This window comes from Python bivittatus, unplaced genomic scaffold (assembly GCF_059951505.1).
Source record: "Python bivittatus isolate LINGU-HERP-01145 unplaced genomic scaffold, Pbiv_v1 ctg000980_np1212, whole genome shotgun sequence".
NCBI classification, from domain to species: Eukaryota; Metazoa; Chordata; class Lepidosauria; order Squamata; family Pythonidae; genus Python; species Python bivittatus.
Window position 1 is genome coordinate 15,053,092 of NW_028277125.1, and position 20,355 is coordinate 15,073,446.

The 20,355-nt window shown below is 35.7% G+C and overlaps 1 protein-coding gene across 1 annotated transcript in view; it reads right to left on the bottom strand.

The window, feature by feature from the left end:
- Nucleotides 1–7,056: 7,056 nt before the first annotated feature.
- The window catches only part of PRKCI (protein kinase C iota), a 36,765-nt gene continuing 23,466 nt past the window's right edge, over nucleotides 7,057–20,355 (bottom strand). Inside the window, exons 10-18 of the mRNA XM_007432653.3 lie at nucleotides 19,607–19,704; nucleotides 18,557–18,643; nucleotides 17,502–17,637; nucleotides 16,424–16,511; nucleotides 13,963–14,088; nucleotides 13,404–13,483; nucleotides 12,146–12,235; nucleotides 11,356–11,471; nucleotides 7,057–9,342 (exon numbers count right to left, since the gene is read on the bottom strand). Coding sequence (XP_007432715.3) covers nucleotides 9,255–9,342; nucleotides 11,356–11,471; nucleotides 12,146–12,235; nucleotides 13,404–13,483; nucleotides 13,963–14,088; nucleotides 16,424–16,511; nucleotides 17,502–17,637; nucleotides 18,557–18,643; nucleotides 19,607–19,704 — 909 coding nt within the window. The 3' untranslated portion in view covers nucleotides 7,057–9,254. The remainder of the gene's footprint in view (nucleotides 9,343–11,355; nucleotides 11,472–12,145; nucleotides 12,236–13,403; nucleotides 13,484–13,962; nucleotides 14,089–16,423; nucleotides 16,512–17,501; nucleotides 17,638–18,556; nucleotides 18,644–19,606; nucleotides 19,705–20,355) is intronic.

Below are 20,355 nucleotides of genomic sequence, written 5' to 3' on the forward strand. Positions count from 1 at the left end.
CAGAAGCGCCGCAGAGTTTTGCACGGCGCCCCATTCAGGTTGTTGGTGTGAAAAATGGGTTTCACGTTCGCGATGAAAGGGTGCCTTTGGCGAGGGAGGGGGCAAAGTGATCGTTCGTGGTATTTGTGGACCAGAGAAACTAGCAGCCTCCAGATCTGCTGGGGCTTCACCTCCCAGGATTTCCGAGCCTTCGCGGACCAAAGCCAGAATCACGGCTCAGTGGTTTGGGTGATTCCAGCAACGGGATTCTGAATGCTAATTACTGGCTAGGAATTCTGGGAGTTGCAGTCCTGGCACATCTGGAGAGCACCTGATTGGGAAAGGCTAAATCAGACTCTCTACTGCCATTTCGAAAACTAAGCATTCACCGAAATTAGTTGCCTGAAGCAAAAAAATCCAAATGACGACTCCCCTCCCACTACCATTACCTAAAGCTATCAGAGTCCCTGTGGTTGGCGTTGTGACTCAGATGTTCCTGATGACCAACTAACATTATCTCCTGATAAGCTGCCTTGATGTGTTTGTTTTTAGGTGGTCTGGTCAAAATCCCATGATTCTCTTTTATTTAGCTTGCAATCACCCTTTAACCCGCTCATATATACTCTGACTATAAAGTTGGAACTTACTTGTAATAAGTTTTCTTTTTCATCCTACATTACAGTATTACTTTTCCCCAAAGCTGTTATAGTCAGAAATAGTTTCTTTGGTAAGCCTTTTTTTTTAATATAGATGTATATTTTTTAATATACAGTACACTTGCAATAATATAGAGGGGGAGGAGGGGTTCATTGTTAACCAGCATTCTCTCTTTTAAGGATAATTCCTGTAAATTTCTCAAACATCTGTGTAGGCTCCAATCACAATTAAATGTATGATCCACTTATGGATGCACATGGCCCCAGAAATTTCTGGGAATTTGAGTCAGTGTTGGCTCTTGGCGACTACCTGAACTAGTCCCCGCAGTTTTCTTGACAAGATATTTTCAGAAGTGATTTGCCCTTACCTTCTTCCTAGGGCTGAGAGAGAGTGACTGGCTCAAGGTCACCCAACTGGCTTTGTGCCTAAGGCTGGACTAAAACTCATGGTCTCAATTACTAGTCAGAATGACTGAAACAATATATCAATATACAGGGTATCTTAAGCAAAAATATCAGATCTTTGCCTTAAGGAACCTTTGCTGAAAATGAAGGGAAGAGAGAGGCAACACATTGGAATTTGAGGAAATACATTTGCAATGAATTTAGTAATGTCTGAGTTTGCAAGACTCATTGAAAAAGAAATTACTGTACTATGCTGGGTGAACTCTACTGGTATGGTTAGTTGATAGTTGTTACCATGTGAACACACCCCTCAGGTGACAGAAGTTTTAAGAAGTCAAGCTATAAGTTTCACTGAGCTGATAGATAACCAGAACAAATCTGGGGTACAATATGATAAATAAATATTATTGACATTTTCTTAGAGTATTACGTATGTTTCATTACTGCTTTATGATGGACTTTGATAATGCAGACATACTGTATCACTGAAGACCATTTTCATTGGTACTATTAAAAGATACTACTTGTGAAATAAATCTTAAAACATCTGTAATTTTGATACGTCAATATATTTGTAACTGTGATAAAGTTAAGTTTTTCATTAATTTTTTAGTTGAAATAAAAGTTATTCTGAAGGGCCTTAGGAAGAAAATCCACTTCATTTTCAAATAAGTAAATCTACAAATTTAATAAAAATTTGGTCTCTTAGCCTGCAAACAAGTAAGTTGTTAAAGAAACATTAAACTCATCCTAAAATAGAAAGAATTGTGATCATGACAATTTGTTTAACCATGATTTGTTAAGTAAGGCATAATGAGCAGGCTTTATACTTTTGGACAGCAGATAGCACGGAGAGAGAAACGCTGACATTGGGTGTATAACTTTTATAAGAAAATATAAATATTATATTTATATAGTATATATTATATTTATGTAATATTTATATATTTATAATATTTATAATAAATACATATTTAATATTACAATTAGTATATAATATAAAGACATTCTTAATCACTTATATAATTATTATTGTATATTACATATTTATAAATATGTATAAGCTTTATTTAGGAAATAATGTACAGGTTATGTATTTACTTCTAAGAGCTTGTAGTACAGCCTCATTCATTATGGAGAGAAACCAAGTAAAGTGAGGAACCTTCGCAGGGCAGAGTCAGGCCAGGAAGAAAGCTGAATGGAAAGAGGAAGGAAGTGATGAAAGGGCTGAGAATTTCAGCTGAACTATTAACAGGCATGTTAAATAGTGACATGCAAATTGAGTCATTCGAGGAAAGGAGATGTAATACTATGCTAATTACCTCTGTTTCTATTGCCCCTGGGGATAGTTGGTTGGTTTTTCAGTGCAAAAAAGCCAGTGCTTGCAAAGTAGAGTTCCCATTCAGGCTACCTGCTCAGCCATAAAACAGTGGCTGGGTTCATGTATCACACTTAACTCAAAGCAAACAGACAACACAGTGGAACTTTATGGCTAATGGATACATATTATGGATGATAATAGGTGAATCCAAGTTAGGTGTGCAAATGCCAATCAGATTGATCTAAGAAGAGATTCGGATTGCTTGGTAAGAGATCAGAGAACTGCATAAGAAAAAATAGAAAATGAATTCAGATTGAGACTGAAGCTCAAGTTCAGATACTTTGGCCACCTAATGTGAAGAGAGGACTCTTTGGAAAAGACCCTGATGCTGGGAAAGATGGAAGGCAAAAGGAGAAGGGGACGGCAGAGGATGAGATGGCTAGATAGCATCACCAAAGCAATGAGTGTGGAACTGAGCAAACTCCGGGAGGTAGTGAAGGACAGGAAGGCCTGGCGTGACATGGTTCATGGGGTCACGAAGAGTTGGACATGACTTAACAATTGAACAACAAAAAAAAGGAAGAATGGAAATGCAGTGAGAAATATAGAACTGCAAAATAAGTACCTTGCAAGAAGCAGCTGAATAATAAATCTCTTAAATAAACTTCATCTAATGCCAAACGTGTATGTTTTTGTTAGGTTCTAACTTTTTAAAAAATTCAAGCTTCCTCTCATACAAGCTTTGGCTGGTGAGCTTAGTTTAAGACATTCACCCTGGGAATGACCAAATGAAAATGGATGGTGGAAGCAATGTAATTTATATAATCAGAACTTCAAACCCACAACTTTCATTATGTCCAGAGGATTGCTAGCAAAGTTGTAAAGCTCTGAGTTCTCACACAAGATAAAATAAATGTAACAAGTTCTTTTAAGGAGCTTTCTATGTGACACAGAGTGAAAATTCCACAGAGCAATTTTAAGGTCTCTTTATAGCTCACCTTTCACATTTTTTAATGTGGTTTCTGATAGGTGATGTCTCTCTCACCCACACACGAAAGGAAAAGCGAGACAACTGATCTGCATTTTTAATACACAAGTGAAAATTGGTATTCCAAATTACTTCATGTTGAAAGAAAGGTGTTGACTAGTGTTGTACAAAAAATTAAAAATAACCTTCCTGTCAAACTGGTTAGCATACACACCAAACCTGTTTCTCAAACTGCTAAAATGGATTCAGAGTTTTATCACACTGTTTTATGAATTAATTTTTTATGCCCATTGTAAACATCTGTCATACAAAAAGATGTGATTCCTACATTAACTAAGTACATAATTAAAACACTAGGGCAGAAAGGAAAAACAAGTATCTACTAAAAATTCCATAATAAATCTAGGAAAAGGTGATTTGATTCTAGAAAGAATAGTTTGCAACTGTTCAGGAATGATTTCCTTCTTATTTTATTTTTTACTCAGTATTTATGACTTACAATCCTTTATCACTCCCTAGTACAGGATGGGTGCTGTAGTTCTAACACTCAAATATATAGTTAACCCACATCTAGTAGATAACTACGATATCCCTCAGATGAGCATTTCACTGCATGTGTCTTTAAGGCAATTTCTGAACCTTCTGCTTCAAAGACCTATGAACATATCAGAACAATACAGAAAGCAATTGTCTTGCAAAATGAAATTCTTGGTTTCATTTGTTATCACATCATCCTTCTCAGTTTCCTGGCAGATTTTAAATAAAACTATAGCTTATTACTAAGCAAGGGAAGTTACCCTGAATCTTACCTATTATTAGCAGTATGGTTACCAAGAAACAGCATCATGTGTTTAGAAATAATGATAGTTACAGCAATCATACAAAGTAGTTTTCATCTCTTGCTACTATTAATATCTTACCAGATATACAGGTAGACATATTATATATTGTAGAGGGAACAAGGAATGGCCTCGGAGGAGAGGGGGAAGAACCGCTACCAAGGCAACAGCCAGATAAAAGGGGCTTGAGTCCGGGGCAAGAAAATAATGTGAGAAAATATCTCAGACAAGCCACTTCCAAGTTCACACAAATATAAAGTGAGGGAGGGAAGCACATTCAGACTTGCAAGATTCTGTTACTATAACTGTTACAATAGAATTAGTCCTGGCTTGTATGGTGTTGGTCTACCTTGTTAGGTTCACACACACGTGTATGTACATGCACGCACACATTCACACAATGTTAATGTCTGTTTCTAACTATCATTTGGGAACATTCTGATTGCTGAAAATTTCTTACACCCTATCAAAATTAAGTTATTCTCTACCTATTGATGAGAAACTCAGATAATGCAAACTGCTGAACAGCAAATCTAATAAGTATTTGTAAAGGCAGGTAATACCTAAATTGCTTCTTAAATCTCTGCCTGCATACGAGGATTCATGCAGCACAGCAGGTGAGAGAATCTGAGTGACCACACCTGGGCTTGAAGGCTAAACTGGCCTAGCGCATGTTAGTATGTAAATGGAGATTTCTCAAGGCAACCCATGGCTAGATTCAAAAGGTGAAAAACCTATTGGAAAAGACAATAGCAAACTACTTCTATGCTGTTGCCAAGGAACCTAGGCTGGATAGAGGTTTGACTTTATTTGGGTGCAGTCACTGAAAAGATCTTTTCCCTTCAGAAAGGTCTAGGAAGAAAGCTCTCAGTAAGTTACAATATTTTACCGCTTTTTTCCCATCTTAAATGTCACTTCAGAAATGGATCAAAGCATTGCCTATTGAAGAAACCCAGCAAGTTATTTACTGCAAGGTAGTTATAGACATCTAATGTTTCAAAAAGACAAGGACAACCTGTTCTTATTGACCAGATTTAAGCTTGAGCCTTTGGATGGGGGAATCCAAATTAATCAATTTAATTCAAATTAATTGAATTTTTGTTTTTGTTTTATTAATACAGCTCTATCTTTTAAAGCCCATAATTTAGAGTCAGTTTTGACTATGGCTTTGAATTATTTGGCACTTAGCATCATTGTACTGCTTCTGTAGAGAGAACTAGTGTTACCAATATTATGCTGTTATAATTTGAGATATTCACTCTAAAATTCAGTGCCCAGACCTAGGGATGTGCACTGGATGCAGCCAGATCTTTTCAAATTGATCCACCCCATTGAGAGGTTTTGTAGATATATACCCTTCAAATTTTCCCTTTTGAAATTTTCAGTGGATTGCCAAATATTGGTACAGTACTTTGCTTTCAATTATGCATGCACGCAGGCACACTCTCCCTCTTGGAAAGGAGATGAGTTAAAGATTGATAGTTGCACCTCACAGGCAATGGTTTATCAAGGACTTCCCATCATTGCCATGAAATAACACAGGATCTTCTTTGCTGCATTTTGTACGTTCTGTCTCCTCCAAGTAATACTTGAAAAGCTTTAGCTTTCTTAGACTTACAACCAATCCTAAATTCTGGGTTTCCCAGTTCTCTTAAAGTCTATCTCTTTTCAAGCCATTCATTATACCAGGAATGCTTTTCATTGTTACTATAATTTCCTTTTGGACCTCAGTTGTACACATCTTGCCCTCTACAACTTCCCCATCTTGCAATCCAGGCCTACTTAAATACACTTTTATATTAAGTTTTTAGTTCCGTTGCTAGCACATAGGCATTTTATTAGATACTTCACTGTTCTGTGTCCTGTTCTTTTTCATGGTGCATAGTTCTCACTTTTGTACAAAATAAATTTCACACACCACAAGTGATCTAGCATGCACACTTTCTCTTAATGAAGCATACTTTAACACATTAGTTGTGAGTATGAAAGCAGTGTGTGGTGTTGGCAAGCTACATAGTACCCCTAGGGGAACAAGTAGCAGATTTGCTATTGGCACTGCATGGTTTTTAGTCCTCCCCCGCCCCCAAAACACAAATACCAAGTGCAGAAACAGTACTCTGGAATAAAGTTCACCTTCCCATAAGGCTGCTGTTATTTAATGAAGGAAATACAGGACTTCAACTGACCAGCTTCAACTGACCAGAGAACATAGCAATGGAAGTAGCTCATACCCTGCACTGGTGTGACACACAATAACCCAAATTATCATTGTTTACTCTCTGACAAATAAAGGAGCGTAGCTGTGAGTAAGCATGAGTTCTATGCTTATCTTGGTTTGGTGGGACACTGTGATTCTCACCGCATCACGTCCTACGCTGCAATGGACTTCTGTCAACAAATGGGGACTCTCTTTTGCAGTTTGAGCAGCTCCGTGAAGAGGGTTGCTGCAGTATCGATGAACCAAGGAAAACAAAAGCACAAATGCCAGTGGGTGCCATCTGATGCCTCCTTACTCCTCCTATACTGGTTTTTTGATTATTGCAGAGGAGGTAGACAGACATGGATGGGACCACTCTGAAGTGGCTGATCACCTTCCCTGCATTATAGGAAAAACATCTAGGGCAGGTATTTCTCAACCTTAGCATCTTTAAGATGGGTGGACTTCAACGCCCAGAGTTCCCCAGCCAGCCAGCCAGCCAACACTGATCTAAGGGCAATACACATCACTACATGTCTGCTCCTTGCTAGAGAAAGCAGAGTTAACCATCAGCGAAAGCCAATGTTTATATTTCTTTGACATGAGAAATAGTAAATGTAGTTATTCAAAGGGTGTTTGAGAAAGAGTGCAAAGAACTGCGACACAGGGTATAAACAAAAGCCCTGCTTTTTTATTTTGAAACTTAAAAATGACAGTTGAAAAAGTATGTAGAAATTTCAGGAGATGGTTACACAAATATCAAAGGCAACAGAAGAAGGAAACGCACAACAGAACTAGTTGAGTGAAAACATCCACCAATACAGTTTTTATACAAAAAAACAACAAATTCTACTTCCCATCATGCTGCATTAGCTGTCATATCTGAATTCCTATTCAATTATTTTAAAATAGCTTCTACATTTTAATAAAAAGATTTTAAAATTAACACTTTTAATATCATGGCATTTGTCTGAAACAAATATGAAAAAAACCCCTCAAAAATACATTTGTTTTTAATATCACAACATGAAACATATACTACACACGTACACACACACACACATTTACAGGATGGGAATAGAAACAACTCTGTCTGTAGATGCATTGATTTTGTGCTTAGAAGCTGAACATTCTTGAATATTAGAATTTTATTCTAGAATTGTGCGAGTCAGACAAGGTACTTCTGGTAGAAAACCATTTTGTACCGAGCCCACTGTGAGTAGCCTAATTTTATTTGCTGTAATGAAGAAATCTGAAAAGGAAGAGGGAAGGAGCCATGGAAATAATTTCTGCTCACCCCAAAAGATGATCAAAGATAACTTACCAGATTGAAAACTTATCAGGCCTAAAAGAATGATGTTTAGATGAACCCTGAATATGACAGAGCTTGTTAACATCATAATGAAAGTACAAGAATGAATTTTTTTTATTTGAATAATACAAAATAATTCATACTATTCAAATAAGCAAATGTTCCCTTAATGCACTAATATTCAATAAATGCCACAGTACCAAAGAGTAATTTGCATTTGCGAGGATGATCTGGCTGGGACATGTGTCACCCACTGATCACCAGGACTGATTTGGCTGATGTGACCGGTTACGTGGGTGTCACCTTTCTCTCTCATCGCTCCATGTGCACCCCTCCTAATTTGTATTACAGAAAGCTAAATATGATATATTTGGTTTTGAACTATTGTAGTGTTTTGCATTAAACTTGAAATTAGCTGGAGTATACTAGCTTTTCAAATATATTGTGTAATTTATGGTCCTCGTTAAGATGATGAAAATAGTGGCACGAGGTCTAATTTGGGAACATTAGCTGCCTATTTCTACAAATACTATTTGCTTCCTCAAAAAGACCCAACTACTGACATTTTTTTGTTTAAATTAACCACTATATCTTCTGAACCAAAAAGATGAGGAAGACACTCATTTATATAACATAAGTGTATCAAAAGGATTTCACTGAAAATTAAAATGAAGTACATGTGCTTAATAAGAAAATTCTCTTTTACAATAGAACCATCTATGTCAGTGCATCTATTATCCTTGGTTCTATCATTGTTACTGCTGTACCACTTTCATTTAGCCTACAGAAATAAGAAGGCTTCAGTCATAATTCTTAAGGGATAATAAGTATACATATGATGTTCCAAAGTCCCAAGTGCCATAACAGTGTAATTCTAGGGAAGTTTAATCAGAAGCAAATCCCACCAAATTCAGTGGGTCTCAATTACAAAGCTAACTCACAATAAATTCAGGACATTGACAGAACAGGAGCTGATTTTTATACTACATGCAAGCTGCTATCTTGTGTGGACGTAACATTTACTATAATCAATGTGGGGATACTTCTTACTCTGCAATTCATTTTTAATCAGGGTTTTCAAAATTAATTTGGTAGCATAAGTAGTTTAATTTGGACAATGCTGTAAGTAAAGCTGAAAGATGGAGGGACAAGAAAAAATAAGCAGTCTTATGAACTATCTCTAAACCTAGTTGTCAGAAAATCACACTTTATACACAATGTACTGAACATCACTTAATGCAACAGTAAATCTATAAAACACAAAGTAACATTACATGTGAAGCAGAACATCCAGCGATATCTTTTATTTCATATTAGACAACTTCTGGCCAGAACCTTGTTTTAGACTCCAATTTTGGTATAATTTTTATTATTATTATTATTTCATTTCTTTTTATATCAATAAAAAGTATTCAGCTTACAGCAAGTTAATGATGTTATGGTAAAGTTCATACCAGATGGCAAATGCATTTTATCAATTGCTTCCCAACAGAAACATTGTTCACCCATGCAGGAAAAACATCAATAAAAAGGATGGCACAGGTTAGAAGTAGGAAATCAGACACATTCCTCAGCCGACATCAGAAGAGGATTGATATATTCAAAACCTTCAAACTCAGACTGATCAATCTTCTTTACAATATCACTGAAAATAAGAGCAAGAATATCAAAATTAAGTTTTTATTCTAAAAAGAAAGTAAAATTATAGCAGTCAAAGAAAGAAGCTTGTAACAAGGCCCTAGGTCAAACAGTTCAGCTAGCAGGATTCAAAAAGGATTGCAGACATATTTTCCCACAAGTTAAAAACATTGCTTTTATTATGGTATTAGGAAATGTGTTAAGCACGTCTCCTATCACTAAACCACAATTCAAACTACCTATGACTAAATGGATGCAGAATTGGTAATTGATATGCAACAATGGAAATTAAAAAAACAAAAACAAATTTCACATCAAAAACGTTACATTTAAGAATTTAAATTACACTTAGAGGAAGCTGATGTTTTACCACCGGTATTGATTGCTTAAATGGACAGTGCATTCTCTAAAAATTGTTGGAAATATAAAAACCAGACTGGATAATTTTTCAGTATTTGTGTGAATGTTGTCAAGTTCAACAATTAAAAAAATAATTTAAAATAGAATGCAATAGATTTTAAAAACCGGGTTTCTTTTCCAACTCGCTATTTTTTAATTCAATATTATTAACCTTACATTTCCACAAGGTAGTTTTGCACATGGCTAATGCTGCAAGGATTCTCTCTGCTTCTATTGGAAAGTACAGACAATTCCTTCTGCAGACGAATGGCTAATTAAGCTCTGCAAATGCACCTTGATGTCCACAATAATTTCATATTTCAAAATAAATCTGGCACACAATTTAATTCAACTTGGAAACCATTTTTTGGACTATAACTGTATTCATGGGTTTGTACTACACCCGAAATTCAGGTTTCTCTCAACACAAAGTCTTCAATTGCCCAGATAGAAATTACTGTAATTCGTAATCTCATTTTGTGATTTATACTTCATTGATTATTGATATTCATATATTATTTGAGTTTTAACAATGTAGTTTTTAAAATGGTATAGTATACTTAATTATTTAAAATTAATCAATGAAATATTGAAAATGTTATCCTATGATGCCTGTAAATTCCCTATTTATCCTTTTTGTGCTTTATTTTTCCTTTTTCGCCTTTCTCCCCCTCTTTTATGAGGGTGTTTTTTCCTTTAATTTTTCCTTTTCTTCAAAATGTTTAATAAAAATTACCACTGAAGAAGAATGTATGATAATTAAATTTAAATATAATTATGCTCAAGAAATGTCAGCTTTATTAACTGTTATTTGACTCTCATGCCAGAGTCCTGTCTCCCTTACGTATTCGTTTTCTGTATATTTCTTCTTTCAGACATCCAAAAATCAGACCAATCTACTCTGTGGCAGAAAAGCAAGACTTTCAATGTTATCAGTTAATCAGTTTCTAGTTAGAAATCACTTGGTATCTTATCTTTTAGCTATAATCTACAATACTTGGACAACTTTAAAGTGAAGAGAAACTACAAGTGTTTTTACTCTTGGTAAGCACTTTCATTTGCACCCATGTAACTTAGTTACTTCAGTGAAGGGCAGATGCAGAACATCAGGATCAATCCATGGCATCTTCAGCTAGAATCATATGGTAGTTGCTAATCTCCAACCAAAAGATTGCATGGAGTGATGTCAGATAATTTTGGACTACATGTATCAGTCTCTTATACTGAACTATTGGAAAAGGATCAAAACATTAAATTGGCCCCACTGACCTTAGATTTCAGAAATAAATTTAACTAGACTTTAATCCCCCAATTTACCAACAGCCTTTCTATTCATTACATTAAGAAAGTCATTTCTGATGAAGAATGGTCCTTGTTCAATCAGACCATGGATCTATCAAGTCAAATATCCTGCCTCCAAGTGGTCAGTCAGATGATTCAGGATGCCCATAAACCAGGGAAGATGTTTGTCTCCATTCCTAGCAACCAACATTCAAACTTTATGAACATGAAGCTTATGCATAACTCTCTTATACTCCATAGGCTATGGTTCCATGAGAGCTGCTAGGTTTACAAAAGAATATTTCTTTTGATGTATTAACTTCCAAAATCATTTACTTACTCATCATCAGGGGTGAGTTGAACAGGTTCATTGGTAAACTGGGAATCAAAGTTGTCCAGACCAAATTCTCCAGAAATATTTGGTTTAAATGGAGGAACTACCTGTTTTTGTTCCATCTAGAAATAAAGTTCATTCAGCATTAAAATATAGCTTTTTATAAATAATGAGTAATCTTTCCAAGGTTATTAAAGGCAAAATATGGGACAATGAGGTTTATCTGACCTTCCTTCCTTCCTTCCTTCCTTCCTTCCTTCCTTCCTTCCTTCCTTCCTTCCTTCCTTCCTTCCTTCCTTCCTTCCTTCCTTCCTTCCTTCCTTCCTTCCTCCCTCCCTCCCGTAAATGATCATGCTCCAGATGGCAGAAGTTCCTCTGGCTTTTTCCAAAATACTGCTTATTCTCAGCACAAGAATTAGGTAGTGCACAGATTTTAGAAATAATTTTGGGAAACTGAACAGCGTTAATATTTTGTCATAGTTATTTGGTGTTAAAAAAGGAAGTATTTCTTAATTCTTTTAAAAATGTAGGAAAAATCTAAACAACCTCATGTAACAGCTTCCTCCTCCTGAATTTCTTTTGTCTTTTCCTCAGATCCTTACATAAATGATTTATATGACTCTTACTGAGTTCTACATGGCAATATCAAAGGGCAACTATGTGGGGAAATCTCAAAGTGTTTAACAACTTTTTATTATCAGTATCAGAAACTGACTGATTTAAATAGTCAGATCCACTATTACGAAGATCCACTGCATCTAAAGCTGTTAAAAACAGTATTGCCACAGATGCTTACCAGATCCCAATCAACATTTCGAAAAAATGGGTGTCCCTGAATGTCTGCAAACCCTGTTTGAGGATGGCATCCTAAACGTTCTTTTGGATCCTATGAACGAAAAAAAACAAAACATATAGTTGAATAATAAAAGCTAAATGAGTACTTTTGAAGTGGATACATAGGACTCTTGCAGAGTTACTATCTATAACCAGACCCATTTAACTTTTAGCAAACCTATGGCATCATGTGCTTTCACACAGACAATGCCCTGAATCACAAGTTTATTTTTTGCTGTTCTTATACCAAAGCTTGACAGCTGGTACATTTGTATCATTTAATTGCAGATTAAAGTTATGTCTCAATTATAAGCCTATAATATAAAGGCAAATTCACTTACAACTTACTGCTGTTACCCCATGCCATCTTTGTACTTCCATTTCTTAGCTAGGTAATGTTCCTGTTAAAATAGCCTTGAAAAATTATGATTTCTTCAAAGGGGAGATCTTTGTATAACTTTTCATTATGCTTATATGATTATCAATGAGATGAATGATAAATGTCTAATTTTTTAAGCTACTGATTCTTCTTTTAAAGCTATTCACCCTTAATTCTAACACAACAATCAATTACTACTTTATGTAACTATTCAATTTAGGAAATTGTACAAGTACCCAGAGATCGTGAACCTCCAACCCATAAGTCTACCTCTATTCACCAGCCATTCCACTTGACCTATGATAGTTCAGAAAGATCTCTCTAAAATACTGCATTTCTCCTGCATTGAAAAATAGGTGATGGTATTGATAGGGTTATGGAGGCCTCTCTAATCAATTCCTTGCCTGGATATGGGGGAGCCACACAAATAATCAAAAACTAAGATCAAAGAGGCATGAAGTAGACTGGCTTTCTTCCATTGCAAACAGCATGCAGAAGAGGCAGGTTTTGATTGGAACCCTTCTACCCGATACCATTAAATGTTAAACACAAATCATCCATGCAGGGCCAAGCATCATTCTCAGTCTGGCTCTAAGCAGCCAGAGGAAGAACTAAACTACAATCTTACGCATGCTTGAATTAGGAGCAGATTCCATCAGTGAGTTTTGCTTCCAAGTAAACACAGACTGAAATGAAATGAAACCTCTGGGCAAATACTTTTAAACTGCTCCCACAACAGACACTGGCACTGGTTCTTCTAAAGACTGTTCTCTCAACTCTGCAACTGTAAGATGTAGATTTAACCGTGGAATTTTAAACTAGACATGGCACAGACTCTCACCTTGTTTAAAAAGCTTTTTAGAACGCTTGCTGCCTTCACAGAAAGGGACCGTGGGATACGGATTTGCTTCTCCAGGATAACTAGAAGAGATAATTAGGGGCACTGAAATTTCATAAGTTTAGCAATCTCAAGATATGTCCAGGGGCCAGAGTCAAAGTCCCCTTCAAACTAAGTATAATTTTTGGTGACTTCATGGACACAGCCATGTAGGGATTCTTTGGCAATAACATGCAAGGGGTCTTCCACTGCCTTCTTTCAAGAACAACGATGTAATCTTTCTTATCTATCTATTCTGTTAAACCAGACAATTTTTTAATGCCACACAGTGTCTTTTTATTAATTTTGAATTAGCCTCTTTCTATGTTGCTATCTATGGAATATGTTTTCTTTCAGCCACAAATAATTTATTTGCATCTCCTATGGTGCTTTAAGTATATTAAGCAATTACACATATATTTTCAGCAAATATGAATGGAAATGAAAATCAAGAGGCAGGATCTGCTATATACCATGTAACTACTTTTACTTCATTGAATACTAGCCATTTAGAGTAACTAACCTTGGAAGAGATAATCTTCTGTATTTTGATCAGGATTATCAGAACTTCCAACAATATCAAACGGAGATCTTCCCGCCATCATTTCAAACATCAGGACACCTAAAGCCCACCAGTCCACACTAAATCCTAAGTTTTGGAGGAAGACAGTATAACATTTTAAGGAGTTAGATCAAATCAACATATTTACTTTAAAAATATTATGATAATGCAGTAAATACAGTTAAATTAAGAGCTTAAATTAAGCTACAAGGATTTTGTAGTCGCCTACACACTAAGGAATTCAAAAGTCCTCCAATCTCATCTACCAGTTTTCTGATTCTCTCAAAAATTCTGAGAAAACCTGATTCTGTTTTAACAGAAGATATCCCCCCTCCCCAGAAACATAAAATGTAAAATCATAGGCAGGGTGTGTTTCAGCTGGCATTCTTGACAACAAAGCTAAACTGAGATTTTATACATATTCACACACATACAGTATTTGTTTTAATGAGTGGTGTTTTTCCTCTTACCTATAGCCTGAAACAATGTAAGATTGCAAAACACTTATTTTGACAACTAGGCCTTCATTAATGACATAAATTGGGTTTACATAATACACTGAACTTGGGCTAACACACACAACTGCTGGATTCACATAATATAATTTCCCCAAACAAATAAGCCATATTTGTTTGACAATGGTTAGACAATATTAAGACAATGGCTGGATTTCCCCAGTAAAACTAAACCTAACTACCAACTTTATTTTAGCCTAGCTTAACGCACTGTTTTAATGCATGCACTGGATATTTCTTATGTTTCTTTTTTCCTAAGCTGACTTTAGTTGAATTCGGTGAAAGGCTGAATATGCTCCTCTGTGCATAATGTAATAAGGTTTTGAGAGCATAAAGGCTTACAATGGTGACAGAAAGTTTGTGAATTCTTTAGAATTATCTGTAATCCTACAGTATTATGATCAGAGCTTCATTTAAGTCTCATTAATAGACAAGGAGATTCTGGTTAAAGCAACAATACACAAAACAGTGTCCTGTGTCATGATTTTATTGAACATAGTCAACATTCACTTTCTTTGTCACGCTGCATGACCCGCATTTATTTAAGCTTCAGCTCACAGACATATATGACATTCTCCTGTAAAATATACTGGTACAATCAAGAAAGCACTGTTCCCTAAATGACCAGGAGCTGCCTAGATACGGAGGCTGCCAAGCAATCCCAAATCATGATACTCCCTTGACCATAATTCACTTAGGGTGAGATTCTTTTGTAGGAATGTCATGTTTTATTTTACACTTTGTTACAGCCCCCTGCAAAAGCCACTTTTTGTCTCATGTCAGAGCATTGTTCCAAGACTCTACTAGGTCACCTAGTTGCTCTTTGGCAAATGTAAGACAGGGAGCAATGTGCTTTCTGAAGAGCAGTGGTTTCTTCCTTGGTATGCTCCCATGCACACCACTTTTCAGTGTTTTCCTTATGATGGACTCATGAACGTTGACATCAGGTAATGCAAGCGTGCCCTGCAGCACCTCTGATGTTATTCCAGGGATCTTTGCAACCTTCAGAGTGTTTGATGTCTTGCGGTAATTTTGCTGGCCGAATTTTCCTTGGAAAATTAACAACAATGCTGTATGTTCATTTGTACACTATCTTCCAGACCACGTACGGAATATTTTAGTAACCCTTTCCAGCGTCATTAGGACTGACAATTCACTTCCATAAATCTGTATCATGAAAAGTTGACTCCACTGGTGACAACCTACACACATGGCTCTTTTACAGGGGAGAACCTGTACTGACTGTCACTGTACGGATTGGAAAGTCTACTCAATGTATTCCCTTAAGAGAGCTGCTTATCCTAGTGTTTCACATATTCTTCCCAACCAAGACAATGTTGGCTCAGCGTGTCCAATAAACACAGAACACAGCATATGGTTTGATGTATTGCTGTCTAACCAAATTTATTTATAAATAGGACTTAAATAAAACTCTGACCATATGGATTACCGAAGACATAGGAACATTTATATCTTGGGATTTAAAAAAAGGCAAGATCAAATTAGATAGCAAATTCTATCATTCAACTTAATTTTAATTATAAAAATTAAATCAGTAAGAATAAGCTGCAGAAGATTCCATGATATTTGGTAGAATCAACTGAAACCATCTCACAAGGGTGTTGTGAGAATAAAATGGGAGAAGGAACCATGTATGTTGCCTTGAGCTCCTAACAGAAAAGTGAAACATAAATGTAATTAAAAAATAAGAGCAGGATCAAAACATCTTTCTCTGAAAGATCATGCTTTGATCGATGGCAAGACTAGAATTCAGAGAAAGATTCTCCAAAGTGAATGCCATTTACTGATCATGGAAAGCACAACAATGCTTGGTTGAAACCTCACTTGTTTAGGATATTAACCCCTAATGTTTTACAAAATATGAGTTTGACAGGAGTAAGAGTTACCATAATCTTCTCCACGTAAAATTTCAGGAGCAATGTAATTAGGAGTGCCACAGAAAGTGCTGGTGGTGTCTCCAGGTCTTAATCCTTCCTTTTAAAATGGAAACAAGGAAAAAAGTATCTTACACAGTTCAAGCATATCTTCTGCTTCCAATTCATCTTAGGAATACAAAAACTGCATTTACTTTCTAGCAAGGGCAAGACTTAGGATATGGACATTTTGGTTGCTTTTTGTAAATAAAAAAGGCATGCAACCGCTAACAAATTTCCTAATGATCTGTACTAAATTTCCATCTTGCCCAGTATGGACACTTTCATCATTTTAAACATACATGAACATTCTGAACAAGGTTTTTATTCTGCTCTCCAACTATTGGCCTTCTTATCATAATCTTTCTCATTTTATTTCCTGAGCCACTGTTTTCCAAAATTATACAATATTGTTTGATGCATTTGTACAACACTGCAATTTCAGTGCTTAAGGAAAAGAAATCTCAGAACAAAATATAGGAATGAGTAAGTGCTTATGTTTGGAATCTCTGTGAAATTTAATTCCAGGCTGGAACAAGCTTGCATTTTTCCCAATCCAGGAAATACCTATTTGATATTACTTATGAATAACTTGAGAAAGCATAGTTTAATCAAGATGCCTGTAGTACATTAATACTCATTCAAGGAAAACTTGAGTTGAACCAACCATCTGGGGCAAAGAGGTGTCCATTAAAACCAAATTTTTCTGACTGACATAGCTGATGTCACATAATGTAATTACATAATTGACATTTTTACATCATTTATACAAATGACATACATTGGTACAAATAAAACATTAGGCAAATGACGTAAAAGACATAAATTACAGTATGTCAACTATCACCAACCAGTGACACCAAGCAATGACAACTTTGGGGGTGAAGTCCACAGGAAAATTTTGTCATCTACTCCACTAAATGGAGATCCAGAAAACCAAGGTTTTACTGCCTTTTAATGATTTTTAAACTTTCAAAACTAGTAGTTTCTGATCAAAAGGCATTTATCTAGAAACACTCAGACTTCAACATGTGGAGATTTTGCGACTCACCTTGCACATGCCGTAGTCAGTCAACTTGATATGTCCCTCAGAATCCAGCAATACATTGTCCAGTTTCAAGTCTCTATAAATTATTCCTCGTTCATGAAGATAGTTTAAAGCTAAACTGATTTCTGCCGAGTAAAACCTAAAATGAAATCATTCTTTTTAAATACACTTCCAGAAATTTGGATGGATTCCTGCCCTGCCCACCAAGGCATTTTTCACAGAAAAGTGAAAATGTTTATTCTTTCCTCTCAGAGCACCTTTTTGGAGCATGGTATCATCCAAAACACACAGCTCCTGAATAACCTATTAGATGGGAAGCTCCAGAAATGGGGCAAGGTAAACATTTGCAATCTACTTCAAGATTGTTTAAAACTACCACGAATTTCCATATTTTGCATCAGACCAGCTCTGTGCTTAGAGTAAATCCCGACTGCCTCACTACTAATCCTCTGTGTCCAAGATGCAGGAATTATTTCCACGGCTCATCTTGTTACTTTTTAAGGTTTGCTTTATATGCTGTTCTCTGAGAAAGCTGGAAGAAGACAGGTATAATTACTGGTACCAGCTAGACGCCACCAGGTTTCAGCTGAGCACCAATAATTGCATGGAGTAGTAGCGGTGATAATTATTGTTAATTACATATTAACAGTAATTGCTACTTTATTGGCTTTGAGTGACAAGAAAAGTTAAATAGTTTACTATCAATTCCTTAGCAGTTTTGGAGACTGTCTGAGGCAGAACTGAATCCACTGGGCCTGGAGAAATCAATCTGTGGCTCCTGACACATTCGAAAAATACTCTTGGAAAGTCAAAGAAAACTAATCTAGAAAAAATATGAATATGTAAGGAGAGGGAGAGGGAGAGGGAGAGAGAGATTGTTCTCCCCTTTCTCAGTCAAGCTGGAAAGAATAAGCACAAGGAGTTTGTTCAACTCCTACAAAAAGGAGAGTGATGAAGAAAACATGCTGAGGAAAAAAACAATATGCTGCACTCGGATACATTTGTATTCTCTCTAACCACTAACCAATCTGCAAAATTCACATTAAAGAAGCACACACCTGGCATGCTCTTCTGGCAATTTCCTTTGCCGCTGCATGTGAAACATGAGATCCCCTCCGTTCACATATTCGATAACAAAAAATAGCCTGAATCACAAAGAGAGATTATATAATGGATAATTCTCATATATCCTGTTATCATCATTTACCTTCTTATCACTTTATCTTAAGAATCCATAGTTCCCACAATATTACTCCCTTACCATTCATTATAAAATGTATTTATTCTTTACTAACATGTAAGATTTTTTCCCATATGACCATGCTTTGTTTATTAATTCCCCTCTTACTTTTTTTGTTTGATAATGAGGGTAGAAAATAGGGGAAATGCCAACCAATCCTAAATACCTCAGGATTAATTATTTCTTTTTATTAAACCTTCCTTAGAGAATTTCAGTGAGAATTTATCCTCAAAATTCTTCATCACTATGTAACAACCTACTTTTTTTTTTTGCTTTCCACTCTGTTTTACCAGGTTTTCTAATCCTAGCATCGAATGCTGCATCTGTTCCATATAAGCAGTTCTATTTTCAAAGGGACATTTACTTATTACATTACTTTGTTCACATCATCACTTCTTGATCAGTTTTTCCACACTCAAGCCATTTTTTAAACTTTTGTATTATTGTAATCTATGTAATCTATATCTGAAGTTTCCAAATACTATTATGTAAAAACAAACTCAAACCTATTCAGAATTCTCATTGGGTTATTCTATGTTAGCTTGTTATAAGACTATAGTCAAACAATTTCTTCACAATGTAGGTTTCCTCCTTCTCCTTAGGCTATCAATGGTCCTTCCGTGAAACATCTATTATCATCTCTCCATCTTAGAAACCCTCTGTATGTTGTTTTATGTGACAATATTCTTAATTAGTTGGATAATTTCCTTGTTTAATCACCTTTCTTCTGAAAATCACTTTTGCAGTTAAGTAATGATGCAATTATTCAAGTAAAATGAAAGCAACATTTTATTTTTAAAAAATGTTAATGATCTCTTATGAAAAGAATAGAAATATATGTGCAAAAAAATCTTACTGGGTAGTTTACCTGCTTTCTGTCTGGAAACATGAGTGAAGACCAACAAGGAAAGGATGATTTGATGCTTGCTCAAAGACATGCTTTTCTGTTTGAACCCAGTCAATATCCTATTACAGAACATACACAAAATACTTGCCTTTGCAATATTTTCTGGTGAATGCCAATTAACCAGCTACTTAAAGTTGATTATCAAACAGGAGATAAGCAGTAATATCCATTCTTAAAACAGCAAAGTGGAAAATCGTGTAGTTTATCTCCACATGTAGCAATTCTCCATGAATTCCTAGGGCACCACTGAGGACTCTTTCTAGGTTTCCAACATTATACACCAGTGCAAATTCAAGATAACCTGACATTTCCCACTATTCTTACGTTGTGTTTATTCCACTGCATTCTATCATTGTATTCAATCAAATCTCTTGAAACCATATGATGATTTGAGATTTGCCAATAGGTTTATGCATTATCAGGCATATTCAGGCTGAATATGTCAAAAAATACAAAGAAGCTACACTTGAATGTCCAAGGTTTCTGACGACATGCATAAGAGAAAGCATTTTTCTTGTAAGAATTCAGCTACGTTTACAACATTTCCAGGATTTTTGTTAAAGGAAAAAATAGCTAAAAGTAATAAGATCTCAGAAGTGCAGCTCTAAAAGAAACAAAACCTGATCACAAATCCCAAGAAATGATTAACTCTCTAAGCGACTAAACTGGTAGCTTCATTAAACATTTCTCTGGCTTATCCATAATATATG